This window comes from Bombina bombina, chromosome 10, assembly GCF_027579735.1.
Source record: "Bombina bombina isolate aBomBom1 chromosome 10, aBomBom1.pri, whole genome shotgun sequence".
In the NCBI taxonomy this organism is placed as follows: domain Eukaryota; kingdom Metazoa; phylum Chordata; class Amphibia; order Anura; family Bombinatoridae; genus Bombina; species Bombina bombina.
In genome coordinates this window covers 205,278,763-205,294,468 of record NC_069508.1, presented here as the reverse complement: position 1 = coordinate 205,294,468, position 15,706 = coordinate 205,278,763, and the positions used below count along the sequence as shown (strand labels likewise).

At 38.1% G+C, this 15,706-nt stretch overlaps 1 protein-coding gene across 1 annotated transcript in view; it reads right to left on the bottom strand.

Moving 5' to 3' along the window:
• Nucleotides 1–15,706, bottom strand: part of PATJ (PATJ crumbs cell polarity complex component) — a gene marked incomplete in the record, with an annotated part of 974,742 nt that overhangs the window by 131,549 nt on the left and 827,487 nt on the right. Inside the window, 1 exon segment of the mRNA XM_053693647.1 lies at nucleotides 9,920–10,012. Within this exon segment, the coding sequence (XP_053549622.1) occupies nucleotides 9,920–10,012 (93 nt within the window).

Genomic DNA, 15,706 nt, shown 5'->3' with positions numbered 1-15,706 from the left:
TAAAAAGGTCTTCTACACAGCGTAAGAACGCCTCTCTTTTTGTCTGGTTTACAGACAATTGAGAAAGATGGAACCTCCCCCTTGGAGGAGAATCTTTGAAATCTAGGAGATACCCCTGGGTTACAATTTCTACGGCCCAGGAGTCCTGAACGTCTCTTGCCCAGGCCTGAGCAAAGAGAGAAAGTCTGCCCCTTACTTGATCCGGTCCCAGATCGGGGGCTATGCCTTCATGCTGTCTTAGTGGCAGCAGCAGACTTTTTGGCCTGTTTACCCTTGTTCCAAGCCTGGTTAGGTCTCCAGGTTGGCTTGGATTGAGCAAAGTTCCCCTCTTGCTTTGCAGCAGGGAAAGAGGAAGCGGGACCACCCTTGAAGTTTCGAAAGGAATGAAAATTATTTAGTTTGGTCCTTGTCTTATTTGACTTATCTTGAGGGAGGGCATGACCCTTCCCTCCAGTGATGTCTGAAATGATCTCTTTCAGTGCAGGCCCGAATAGGGTCTTAACTTTGAAAGGGATGGTCAAAAGCTTAGATTTAGATGACACATCAGCTGACCAGGACTTAAGCCATAACGCTCTTCGCGCTAAAATGGCAAAACCTAAATTCTTTGCCGCTAACTTAGCAAGATGAAAAGCGGCGTCTGTAATAAAATAATTAGCCAACTTAAGGGCCTTAATTCTGTCTAGTGGGGTCTCCATCTGAAGAGCCTCTTCTAGAGCCTCAAACCAAAAAGCAGCTGCAGTGGTTACCGGAACAATGCACACTATAGGTTGAAGAAGAAAACCCTGATGAACAAAAATTTTCTTTAGGAGACCCTCTAACTTTTTATCCATAGGATCAATGAAAGCACAACTGTCTTCAATAGGTATAGTTGTACGCTTAGCCAGAGTAGAAATAGCTCCCTCCACCTTAGGGACCGTCTGCCATGAGTCCTTTATGGTGTCAGAAATGGGGAACGTTTTCTTAAAAACAGGAGGGGGAGCGAACGGAATACCTGGTCTATCCCACTCCTTAGTAACAATGTCCGAAATCCTCTTAGGGACCGGAAAACATCAGTGTAAACAGGAACCTCTAAATATTTGTCCATTTTACACAATTTCTCTGGAACGACAATAGGGTCACAATCATCCAGAGTAGCTAAAACCAACGACAATAGGGACACAATCATCCAGAGTAGCTAAAACCTCCCTGAGCAATAAACAGAGGTGCTCTAGCTTAAATTTAAATGCCGTCATATCTGAATCTGTCTGAGGGAACATCTTTCCTGAATCAGAAATCTCTCCCTCAGACAGCAAATCCCTCATCCCTACCTCAGAACATTGTGAGGGAATATCGGATACGGCTACTAAAGCGTCAGAAGGCTCAGCATTTGTTCTTAACCCAGAGCTACTGCGCTTCCCTTGCAACCCTGGCAGTTTAGATAAAACCTCTGTGAGGGTAGTATTCATAACTGAAGCCATATCTTGCAAGGTGAAAGAATTAGACGCACTACAAGTACTTGGCGTCGCTTGTGCGGGCGTAACTGGTTGTGACACTTGGGGAGAACTAGATGGCGAAACCTGATTTACTTCTGTCTGAGAATCATTTAATGCCAAATTCTTATAAGTCAAAATATGCTGTTTGCAATTCATAGACATATCAGTACAATTGGGACACATTCTTAAAGGGGGTTCCACAATGGCTTCTAACCAAATTGAACAATGAGTTTCCTCAGGGTCAGACATGTTTAACAGGCTAGTAATGAAGCAAGCAAGCTTGGAAAACACTTTATTTAATGAAAAAAACACAATTTGCAAAAACGGTACTGTACCTTTAAGAGAAAAAAAGGCATACACAAACTGCAAAACAGGTTAAAATTGCTTAAAAAAATTCCGAAACTTTAACAGTGTACCCACTAAGCCTTAGAAGGATTGCACCACAAGTAAAAAAGCAATAGACCCCCAAATGAAAAAAAACGGATTGATAAGTGTCTAAAACCGGTTAAAACCCTCTAAAGCACCTTGCCACAGCTCTTCTGTGGCCCTACCTGCCCTTAGGAAGCGATAATATGGGGTTTAAAGCTTCAATTAGTCCCTCAGAAGACTATCAGGACCTCAGGAGAAGTTGCTTGCTGCTTGTAAATGTAAGCCCCACCCAGCTCACTCGATGTTGCTGGGGCCTACACAAAACTAACAAACCCTGCCTGAAAGCCATGTGGTTTATAAACAACTCCAAAGAACCCTCAAGCAAATGTCCCATAAAACAGAAAATGTTACTCCCAGACACAAAAACATTTGTCCCAAATTCACATAACAAACTGAGTGCCTACAAAAAATTAACCTTTTATGCAAGCTAGTAAAAACCTCTGATAACACTAGGATTACTGCTTCCCCTTCCCCTAATGGGGACACTGTCAGCCTTTCTGAGTTAGCACAGTCTCTGCAGAAAATATGACTGAACATACCTCATTGCTGTATAGCAAGAAACCGTTCCTCACACTGAAGTTTTCCTGTACTTCTCAGCTTCTGTGGGAACAGCAGTGGACCTTAGATGCTAAGATCATCATCCTCCAGGCAGAAATCTTCATCTATGTCCTGCCTGAGAGTAAATAGTACAACACCGGTACCATTTAAAAATAACAAACACTTGATTGAAGATAAAATAAAACTAACAGTTTAACACCTCTTCTCTTTACTCTTCCTGCTTAAAGCCAGCAAAGAGAATGACTGGGGGGTGGAGTTAAGGGGGGAGCTATATAGACAGCTCTGCCGTGGTGCTCTCTTTGCTACTTCCTGTCAGGAAGGATAATATCCCACAAGTTAGGATGAATCTGTGGACTCGGTACATCTTGCAAAAGAAAAGAGTGATTAGAAACTGATTGCAAGCTTTCCTAGGTGGGGGAGGGGTGTGTGTTTAAAAAAAACCCTGAAATGCTAATAACCTAATAATGTGCATCAAAAGAGAGTTGGTAGGCCATGTACTGCACTTTAAAAATGGTGGTTTGTTGTCATCAAAAGAGTGACTCAAGGGGAAGGTCTTGTTAACTCAAACTCTATATATACAATATATGTATACAAGTACGTCCCCAAACTCTATATATACAATATATGTATACGAGTACGTCCCCAAACTCTATATATACAATATATGTATACGAGTACATCCCCAAACTCTATATATACAATATATGTATACGAGTACGTCCCCAAACTCTATATATACAATATATGTATACGAGTACATCCCCAAACTCTATAAATACAATATATGTATACGAGTACGTCCCCAAACTCTATATATACTATATATGTATATGAGTACGTCCCCAAACTCTATATATACAATATATGTATACGAGTACGTCCCCAAACTCTATATATACAATATATGTATACGAGTACGTCCCCAAACTCTATGTATAATATATATGTATACGAGTACGTCCCCAAACTCTATATATACAATATATGTATATGAGTACGTCCCCAAACTCTATATATACAATATATGTATACGAGTACGTCCACAAATTCTATATATACAATATATGTATACTAGTATGTCCCCAAACTCTATATATACAATATATGTATACGAGTACGTCCCCAAACTCTATATATACAATATATGTATACGAGTACGTCCCCAAACTCTATATATACAATATATGTATACGAGTATGTCCCCAAACTCTATATATACGAGTATGTCCCCAAACTCTATATATACAATATATGTATACAAGTACGTCACCAAACTCTATATATACGAGTATGTCCCCAAACTCTATATATACAATTTATGTATACGAGTACGTCCCCAAACTCTATATATACAATATATGTATACGAGTACGTCCCAAAACTCTATAAATACAATATATCTATACGAGTACCTCCCCAAACTCTATATATACAATATATGTATACTAGTACATCCCCAAACTCTATATATACAATATATATATATAAGAGTACGTCCCCAAACTCTATATATACAATATATGTATACGAGTGCATCCCCAAACTCTATATATACTATATATGTATACTAGTACGTCCCCAAACTCTATATATACAATATATGTATACGAGTGCATCCCCAAACTCTATATATACTATATATGTATACTAGTACGTCCCCAAACTCTATATATACAATATATGTATACGAGTACGTCCCCAAACTCTATATATACAAGTATGTCCCCAAACTCTATATATACAATATATGTATACGAGTACGTCCCCAAACTCTACAGGGAGTGCAGAATTATTAGGCAAGTTGTATTTTTGAGGATTAATTTTATTATTGAACAACCACCATGTTCTCAATGAACCCAAAAAACTCATTAATATCAAAGGTGAATAGTTTTGGAAGTAGTTTTTAGTTTGTTTTTAGTTATAGCTATTTTAGGGGGATATATGTGTGTGCAGGTGACTATTACTGTGCATAATTATTAGGCAACTTAACAAAAAACAAATATATACCCATTTCAATTATTTATTTTTACCAGTGAAACCAATATAACATCTCAACATTCACAAATATACATTTCTGACATTCAAAAACAAAACAAAAACAAATCAGTGACCAATATAGCCACCTTTCTTTGCAAGGACACTCAAAAGCCTGCCATCCATGGATTCTGTCAGTGTTTTGATCTGTTCACCATCAACATTGCGTGCAGCATCAACCACAGCCTCCCAGACACTGTTCAGAGAGGTGTACTGTTTTCCCTCCTTGTAAATCTCACATTTGATGATGGACCACAGGTTCTCAATGGGGTTCAGATCAGGTGAACAAGGAGGCCATGTCATTAGATTTTCTTCTTTTATACCCTTTCTTGCCAGCCACGCTGTGGAGTACTTGGACACGTGTGATGGAGCATTGTCCTGCATGAAAATCATGTTTTTCTTGAAGGATGCAGACTTCTTCCTGTACCACTGCTTGAAGAAGGTGTCTTCCAGAAACTGGCAGTAGGACTGGGAGTTGAGCTTGACTCCATCCTCAACCCAAAAAGGCCCCACAAGCTCATCTTTTATGATACCAGCCCAAACCAGTACTCCACCTCCACCTTGCTAGCGTCTGAGTCGGACTGGAGCTCTCTGCCCTTTACCAATCCAGCCACGGGCCCATCCATCTGGCCCATCAAGACTCACTCTCATTTCATCAGTCCATAAAACCTTAGAAAAATCAGTCTTGAGATATTTCTTGGCCCAGTCTTGACGTTTCAGCTTGTGTGTCTTGTTCAGTGGTGGTCGTCTTTCAGCCTTTCTTACCTTGGCCATGTCTCTGAGTATTGCACACCTTGTGCTTTTGGGCACTCCAGTGATGTTGCAGCTCTGAAATATGGCCAAACTGGTGGCAAGTGGCATCTTGGCAGCTGCACGCTTGACTTTTCTCAGTTCATGGGCAGTTATTTTGCGCCTTGGTTTTTCCACATGCTTCTTGCGACCCTGTTGACTATTTTGAATGAAACGCTTGATTGTTCGATGATCACGCTTCAGAAGCTTTGCAATTTTAAGAGTGCTGCATCCCTCTGCAAGATATCTCACTATTTTTGACTTTTCTGAGCCTGTCAAGTCCTTCTTTTGACCCATTTTGCCAAAGGAAAGGAAGTTGCCTAATAATTATGCACATCTGATATAGGGTGTTGATGTCATTAGACCACACCCCTTCTCATTACAGAGATGCACATCACCTAATATGCTTAATTGGTAGTAGGCTTTCGAGCCTATACAGCTTGGAGTAAGACAACATGCATAAAGAGGATGATGTGGTCAAAATACTCATTTGCCTAATAATTCTGCAATCCCTGTATATATACAATATATGTATACGAGTACGTCCCCAAACTCTATATATACAATATATGTATACTAGTACGCCCCCAAACGCTATATATACAATATATGTATACGAGTACGTCCCCAAACTCTATATATACACAATATATGTATACAAGTACGTCCACAAAATCTATATATACAATATATGTATACGAGTACGTCCCCAAACTCTATATATACAATATATGCATACGAGTACATCCCCAAACTCTATATATACAATATATGCATACGAGTACGTCCCCAAACTCTATATATACAATATATGTATACGAGTACGTCCCCAAACTCTATATATACAATATATGTATACGAGTACATCCCCAAACTCTATATATACAATATATGTATAAGAGTACGTCCCCAAACTCTATATATACAATATATGTATACGAGTACGTCCCCAAACTCTATATATACAATATATGTATACGAGTACGTCCCCAAACTCTATGTATAATATATATGTATACGAGTACGTCCCCAAACTCTATATATACAATATATGTATACGAGTACGTCCCCAAACTCTATATATACAATATATGTATACGAGTACGTCCACAAACTCTATATATACAATATATGTATACTAGTATGTCCCCAAACTCTATATATACAATATATGTATATGAGTACGTCCCCAAACTCTATATATACAATATATGTATACGAGTACGTCCCCAAACTCTATATATACAATATATGTATACGAGTATGTCCCCAAACTCTATATATACGAGTATGTCCCCAAACTCTATATATACAATATATGTATACAAGTACGTCACCAAACTCTATATATACGAGTACGTCCCCAAACTCTATATATACAATATATGTATAAGAGTACGTCCCCAAACTCTATATATACAATATATGTATACGAGTACGTCCCAAAACTCTATATATACAATATATCTATACGAGTACGTCCCCAAACTCTATATATACAATATATGTATAAGAGTACGTCCCCAAACTCTATATATACAATATATGTATACGAGTACATCCCAAAACTCTATATATACAATATATCTATACGAGTACGTCCCCAAACTCTATATATACAATATATGTATACTAGTACATCCCCAAGCTCTATATATACAATATATATATATATAAGAGTACGTCCCCAAACTCTATATATACAATATATGTATACGAGTGCATCCTCAAACTCTATATATACTATATATGTATACTAGTACGTCCCCAAACTCTATATATACAATATATGTATACGAGTACGTCCCCAAACTCTATATATACACACAAGTATGTCCCCAAACTCTATATATACAATATATGTATACGAGTACGTCCCCAAACTCTATATATACAATATATGTATACGAGTGCATCCTCAAACTCTATATATACTATATATGTATACTAGTACGTCCCCAAACTCTATATATACAATATATGTATACGAGTACGTCCCCAAACTCTATATATACAAGTATGTCCCCAAGCTCTATATATACAATATATGTATACGAGTACGTCCCCAAACTCTACAGGGAGTGCAGAATTATTAGGCAAGTTGTATTTTTGAGGATTAATTTTATTATTGAACAACAACCATGTTCTCAATGAACCCAAAAAACTCATTAATATCGAAGGTGAATAGTTTTGGAAGTAGTTTTTAGTTTGTTTTTAGTTATAGCTATTTTAGGGGGATATCTGTGTGTGCAGGTGACTATTACTGTGCATGATTATTAGGCAACTTAACAAAAAACAAATATATACCCATTTCAATTATTTATTTTTACCAGTGAAACCAATATAACATCTCAACATTCACAAATATACATTTCTGACATTCAAAAACAAAACAAAAACAAATCAGTGACCAATATAGCCACCTTTCTTTGCAAGGACACTCAAAAGCCTGCCATCCATGGATTCTGTCAGTGTTTTGATCTGTTCACCATCAACATTGCGTGCAGCATCAACCACAGCCTCCCAGACACTGTTCAGAGAGGTGTACTGTTTTCCCTCCTTGTAAATCTCACATTTGATGATGGACCACAGGTTCTCAATGGGGTTCAGATCAGGTGAACAAGGAGGCCATGTCATTAGATTTTCTTCTTTTATACCCTTTCTTGCCAGCCACGCTGTGGAGTACTTGGACACGTGTGATGGAGCATTGTCCTGCATGAAAATCATGTTTTTCTTGAAGGATGCAGACTTCTTCCTGTACCACTGCTTGAAGAAGGTGTCTTCCAGAAACTGGCAGTAGGACTGGGAGTTGAGCTTGACTCCATCCTCAACCCGAAAAGGCCCCACAAGCTCATCTTTTATGATACCAGCCCAAACCAGTACTCCACCTCTACCTTGCTGGCGTCTGAGTCGGACTGGAGCTCTCTGCCCTTTACCAATCCAGCCATGGGCCCATCCATCTGGCCCATCAAGACTCGCTCTCATTTCATCAGTCCATAAAACCTTAGAAAAATCAGTCATGAGATATTTCTTGGCCCAGTCTTGACGTTTCAGCTTGTGTGTCTTGTTCAGTGGTGGTCGTCTTTCAGCCTTTCTTACCTTGGCCATGTCTCTGAGTATTGCACACCTTGTGCTTTTGGGCACTCCAGTGATGTTGCAGCTCTGAAATATGGCCAAACTGGTGGCAAGTGGCATCTTGGCAGCTGCACGCTTGACTTTTCTCAGTTCATGGGCAATTATTTTGTGCCTTGGTTTTTCCACATGCTTCTTGCGACCCTGTTGACTATTTTGAATGAAACGCTTGATTGTTCGATGATCACGCTTCAGAAGCTTTGCAATTTTAAGAGTGCTGCATCCCTCTGCAAGATATCTCACTATTTTTGACTTTTCTGAGCCTGTCAAGTCCTTCTTTTGACCCATTTTGCCAAAGGAAAGGAAGTTGCCTAATAATTATGCACATCTGATATAGGGTGTTGATGTCATTAGACCACACCCCTTCTCATTACAGAGATACACATCACCTAATATGCTTAATTGGTAGTAGGCTTTCAAGCCTATACAGCTTGGAGTAAGACAACATGCATAAAGAGGATGATGTGGTCAAAATACTCATTTGCCTAATAATTCTGCACTCCCTTTATATATACAATATATGTATACGAGTACGTCCCCAAACTCTATATATACAATATATGTATACTAGTATGTCCCCAAACACTATATATACAATATATGTATACGAGTACGTCCCCAAACTCTATATATACAATATATGTATACGAGTACGTCCCCAAACTCTATATATACACAATATATATGTATACGAGTACGTCCACAAAATCTATATATACAATATATGTATACGAGTACGTCCCCAAACTCTATATATACAATATATGTATACGAGTACATCCCCAAACTCTATATATACAATATATGTATAAGAGTACGTCCCCAAACTCTATATATACAATATATGTATACCAGTACGTCCCCAAACTCTATATATATACAATATATGTATACGAGTACGTCCCCAAACTCTATATATACACAATATATGTATATGAGTATGTCCCCAAACTCTATATATACAATATATGTATACGAGTACGTCCCCAAACTCTATATATACACAATATATGTATATGAGTACGTCCCCAAACTCTATATATACAATATATGTATACGAGTACGTCCCCCAAACTCTATATATACAATATATGTATACTAGTACGTCCCCAAACTATATATACAATATATGTATACGAGTACGTCCCCAAACTCTATATATACAATATATGTATACGAGTACGTCCCCAAACTCTATATATACAATATATGTATACGAGTACGTCCCCAAATACTGAGACAGATGAAGAGGACCATATGGCACAAGGTAATTAGTACAGTATAATGCATAACATGCTTACTATAGTACTGAGCATCCACTGTCTATAATAAAGTAAGCTTCTCCAAATACCGAACTGTGGCCCTGATAACATTGAAAAACAAAAATACCAGACACAACTTAAATTAACAGGATATTTGAATAAAATAAACAACACTCTAAAATAATTCAGAACTAAACATGTAAAGCACAGCTTCTTTTTAATTAAATACAAAAACAAACTCACTGTTGATTTTGCCTCAGATTCGGTTAAGGTTTTCATGAGCTCTTCTAAACCAGCATCTTCTCCTCTGCTGGAAACTTCAAGGTTACTTTGTTCCTGAAAATGATTTATTTGTTGTTAGTGATATAATCACAGCATCCTTAAGTAAAAGCAAAGAGAAAGCACCAAATGTATATGTATCAATAAATCAGTAACTGCATACTAGAATAATATCAGTAGTTCTGGGAAGATGGCATCAAACCAGATCTCCAGTTCTGTGAGATTTCGCTACATATTCTATGTCCGCAATATACGTTTGCTAGGTATTTAGTGAAATGAACTTTAAATGACAATTCATATTCCCATATTCCATCTCTGAATCACCATCCTGTTACACCCACGTATTGCATAAAGCAATGTTTTCACACAATTTAATTCATCACAAAAACTCTGTAGAATTGGAGGGAATAGTAATGTTTCATGACCTACTGTATCAGATGTCTGTCTATTAACCTCAGCTATACAGTAAATAGTACTAATTTAGAACAGTGATCATAATTTGTCTGTATCCAAGATGACTATATTTTGATTGTTTTTTTTGTTTGTTTTTTAACCATTGCTAGTTTTTAAGTTAAGTCACATCTAACTTGGCCCCTTTCATCCACTAACTCAATTAATTGTGATTTAGTATATTGTAAAACATGCCTATATAGCCTTTGATTTTGTTTGGATATGGTAAACTAACAAAAAAACATAATTTATGTAAGAACTTACCTGATAAATTCATTTCTTTCATATTAACAAGAGTCCATGAGCTAGTGACGTATGGGATATACATTCCTACCAGGAGGGGCAAAGTTTCCCAAACCTTAAAATGCCTATAAATACACCCCTCACCACACCCACAAATCAGTTTAACGAATAGCCAAGAAGTGGGGTGATAAGAAAAAAAGTGCGAAGCATATAAAATAAGGAATTGGAATAATTGTGCTTTATACAAAAAAATCATAACCACCACAAAAAAGGGTGGGCCTCATGGACTCTTGTTAATATGAAAGAAATGAATTTATCAGGTAAGTTCTTACATAAATTATGTTTTCTTTCATGTAATTAACAAGAGTCCATGAGCTAGTGACGTATGGGATAATGACTACCCAAGATGTGGATCTTTCCACACAAGAGTCACTAGAGAGGGAGGGATAAAATAAAGACAGCCAATTCCTGCTGAAAATAATCCACACCCAAAATAAAGTTTAACGAAAAACATAAGCAGAAGATTCAAACTGAAACCGCTGCCTGAAGAACTTTTCTACCAAAAACTGCTTCAGAAGAAGAAAATACATCAAAATGGTAGAATTTAGTAAAAGTATGCAAAGAGGACCAAGTTGCTGCTTTGCAGATCTGGTCAACCGAAGCTTCATTCCTAAACGCCCAGGAAGTAGATACTGACCTAGTAGAATGAGCTGTAATTCTCTGAGGCGGAATTTTACCCGACTCAACATAGGCAAGATGAATTAAAGATTTCAACCAAGATGCCAAAGAAATGGCAGAAGCTTTCTGGCCTTTCCTAGAACCGGAAAAGATAACAAATAGACTAGAAGTCTTACGGAAAGATTTCGTAGCTTCAACATAATATTTCAAAGCTCTAACAACATCCAAAGAATGCAACGATTTCTCCTTAGAATTCTTAGGATTAGGACATAATGAAGGAACCACAATTTCTCTACTAATGTTGTTGGAATTCACAACTTTAGGTAAAAATTCAAAAGAAGTTCGCAACACCGCCTTATCCTGATGAAAAATCAGAAAAGGAGACTCACAAGAAAGAGCAGATAATTCAGAAACTCTTCTAGCAGAAGAGATGGCCAAAAGGAACAAAACTTTCCAAGAAAGTAATTTAATGTCCAATGAATGCATAGGTTCAAACGGAGGAGCTTGAAGAGCTCCCAGAACCAAATTCAAACTCCAAGGAGGAGAAATTGACTTAATGACAGGTTTTATACGAACCAAAGCTTGTACAAAACAATGAATATCAGGAAGAATAGCAATCTTTCTGTGAAAAAGAACAGAAAGAGCGGAGATTTGTCCTTTCAAAGAACTTGCGGACAAACCCTTATCTAAACCATCCTGAAGAAACTGTAAAATTCTCGGTATTCTAAAAGAATGCCAAGAAAAATGATGAGAAAGACACCAAGAAATATAAGTCTTCCAGACTCTATAATATATCTCTCGAGATACAGATTTACGAGCCTGTAACATAGTATTAATCACGGAGTCAGAGAAACCTCTTTGACCAAGAATCAAGCGTTCAATCTCCATACCTTTAAATTTAAGGATTTCAGATCCGGATGGAAAAAAGGACCTTGCGACAGAAGGTCTGGTCTTAACGGAAGAGTCCATGGTTGGCAAGATGCCATCCGGACAAGATCCGCATACCAAAACCTGTGAGGCCATGCCGGAGCTATTAGCAGAACAAACGAGCATTCCCTCAGAATCTTGGAGATTACTCTTGGAAGAAGAACTAGAGGCGGAAAGATATAGGCAGGATGATACTTCCAAGGAAGTGATAATGCATCCACTGCCTCCGCCTGAGGATCCCGGGATCTGGACAGATACCTGGGAAGTTTCTTGTTTAGATGAGAGGCCATCAGATCTATCTCTGGGAGCCCCCACATTTGAACAATCTGAAGAAATACCTCTGGGTGAAGAGACCATTCGCCCGGATGCAACGTTTGGCGACTGAGATAATCCGCTTCCCAATTGTCTACACCTGGGATATGAACCGCAGAGATTAGACAGGAGCTGGATTCCGCCCAAACCAAAATTCGAGATACTTCTTTCATAGCCAGAGGACTGTGAGTCCCTCCTTGATGATTGATGTATGCCACAGTTGTGACATTGTCTGTCTGAAAACAAATGAACGATTCTCTCTTCAGAAGAGGCCAAAACTGAAGAGCTCTGAAAATTGCACGGAGTTCCAAAATATTGATCGGTAATCTCACCTCCTGAGATTCCCAAACTCCTTGTGCCGTCAGAGATCCCCACACAGCTCCCCAACCTGTGAGACTTGCATCTGTTGAAATTACAGTCCAGGTCGGAAGAACAAAAGAAGCCCCCTGAATTAAACGATGGTGATCTGTCCACCACGTTAGAGAGTGTCGAACAATCGGTTTTAAAGATATTAATTGATATATCTTCGTGTAATCCCTGCACCATTGGTTCAGCATACAGAGCTGAAGAGGTCGCATGTGAAAACGAGCAAAGGGGATCGCGTCCGATGCAGCAGTCATAAGACCTAGAATTTCCATGCATAAGGCTACCGAAGGGAATGATTGAGACTGAAGGTTTCGACAAGCTGTAATCAATTTTAGACGTCTCTTGTCTGTTAAAGACAGAGTCATGGACACTGAATCTATCTGGAAACCCAGAAAGGTTACCCTTGTTTGAGGAATCAAAGAACTTTTTGGTAAATTGATCCTCCAACCATGATCTTGAAGAAACAACACAAGTCGATTCGTATGAGACTCTGCTAAATGTAAAGACTGAGCAAGTACCAAGATATCGTCCAAATAAGGAAATACCACAATACCCTGTTCTCTGATTACAGACAGAAGGGCACCGAGAATCTTTGTGAAAATTCTTGGAGCTGTAGCAAGGCCAAACGGTAGAGCCACAAATTGGTAATGCTTGTCTAGAAAAGAGAATCTCAGGAACTGATAATGATCTGGATGAATCGGAATATGCAGATATGCATCCTGTAAATCTATTGTGGACATATAATTCCCTTGCTGAACAAAAGGCAATATAGTCCTTACAGTTACCATATTGAACGTTGGTATCCTTACATAACGATTCAATAATTTTAGATCCAGAACTGGTCTGAAGGAATTCTCCTTCTTTGGTACAATGAAGAGATTTGAATAAAACCCCATCCCCTGTTCCGGAACTGGAACTGGCATAATTACTCCAGCCAACTCTAGATCTGAAACACAATTCAGAAATGCTTGAGCTTTCACTGGATTTACTGGGACACGGGAAAGAAAAAATCTCTTTGCAGGAGGTCTCATCTTGAAACCAATTCTGTACCCTTCTGAAACAATGTTCTGAATCCAAAGATTGTGAACAGAATTGATCCAAATTTCTTTGAAAAAACGTAACCTGCCCCCTACCAGATGAACTGGAATGAGGGCCGTACCTTCATGTGAACTTAGAAGCAGGCTTTGCCTTTCTAGCAGGCTTGGATTTATTCCAGACTGGAGATGGTTTCCAAACTGAAACTGCTCCTGAGGACGAAGGATCAGGCTTTTGTTCTTTGTTGAAACGAAAGGAACGAAAACGATTGTTAGCCCTGTTTTTACCTTTAGATTTTTTATCCTGTGGTAAAAAAGTTCCTTTCCCACCAGTAACAGTTGAAATAATAGAATCCAACTGAGAACCAAATAATTTGTTTCCCTGGAAAGAAATGGAAAGTAGAGTTGATTTAGAAGCCATATCAGCATTCCAAGTCTTAAGCCATAAAGCTCTTCTGGCTAAGATAGCCAGAGACATAAACCTAACATCAACTCTAATAATATCAAAAATGGCATCACAGATAAAATTATTAGCATGCTGGAGAAGAATAATAATATCATGAGAATCACGATTTGTTACTTGTTGCGCTAGAGTTTCCAACCAAAAAGTTGAAGCTGCAGCAACATCAGCCAAAGATATAGCAGGTCTAAGAAGATTACCTGAACACAGATAAGCTTTTCTTAGAAAAGATTCAATTTTTCTATCTAAAGGATCCTTAAACGAGGTACCATCTGACGTAGGAATGGTAGTACGTTTAGCAAGGGTAGAAATAGCCCCATCAACTTTAGGGATTTTGTCCCAAAATTCTAACCTGTCAGGCGGAACAGGATATAATTGCTTAAAACGTTTAGAAGGAGTAAATGAATTACCCAATTTATCCCATTCTTTGGAAATTACTGCAGAAATAGCATTAGGAACAGGAAAAACTTCTGGAATAACCGCAGGAGCTTTAAAAACCTTATCCAAACGTATAGAATTAGTATCAAGAGGACTAGAATCCTCTATTTCTAAAGCAATTAGTACTTCTTTAAGTAAAGAGCGAATAAATTCCATCTTAAATAAATATGAAGATTTATCAGCATCAATCTCTGAGATAGAATCCTCTGAACCAGAAGAGTCCAAAGAATCAGAATGATGGTGTTCATTTAAAAATTCATCTGTAGAGAGAGAAGATTTAAAAGACTTTTTCCGTTTACTAGAAGGAGAAATAACAGACAAAGCCTTCTTTATGGATTCAGAAACAAAATCTCTTATGTTATCAGGAACATTCTGCACCTTAGATGTTGAGGGAACTGCAACAGGCAATGGTACATTACTAAAGGAAATATTATCTGCTTTAACAAGTTTGTCATGACAATTATTACAAACAACAGCTGGAGGAATAGCTACCAAAAGTTTACAGCAGATACACTTAGCTTTGGTAGATCCAGCAGGCAGTGATTTTCCTGTAGTATCTTCTGGCTCAGATGCAATGTGAGACATCTTGCAATATGTAAGAGAAAAAACAACATATAAAGCAAAATAGATCAAATTCCTTATAAGACAGTTTCAGGAATGGGAAAGAATGCCAAATATCAAGCTTCTAGCAACCAGAAGCAAATGAAAAATGAGACTGAAATAATGTGGAGACAAAAGCGACGCCCATATTTTTTAGCGCCAAATAAGACGCCCACATTATTTGGCGCCTAAATGCTTTTGGCGCCAAAAATGACGCCACATCCGGAACGCCGACATTTTTGG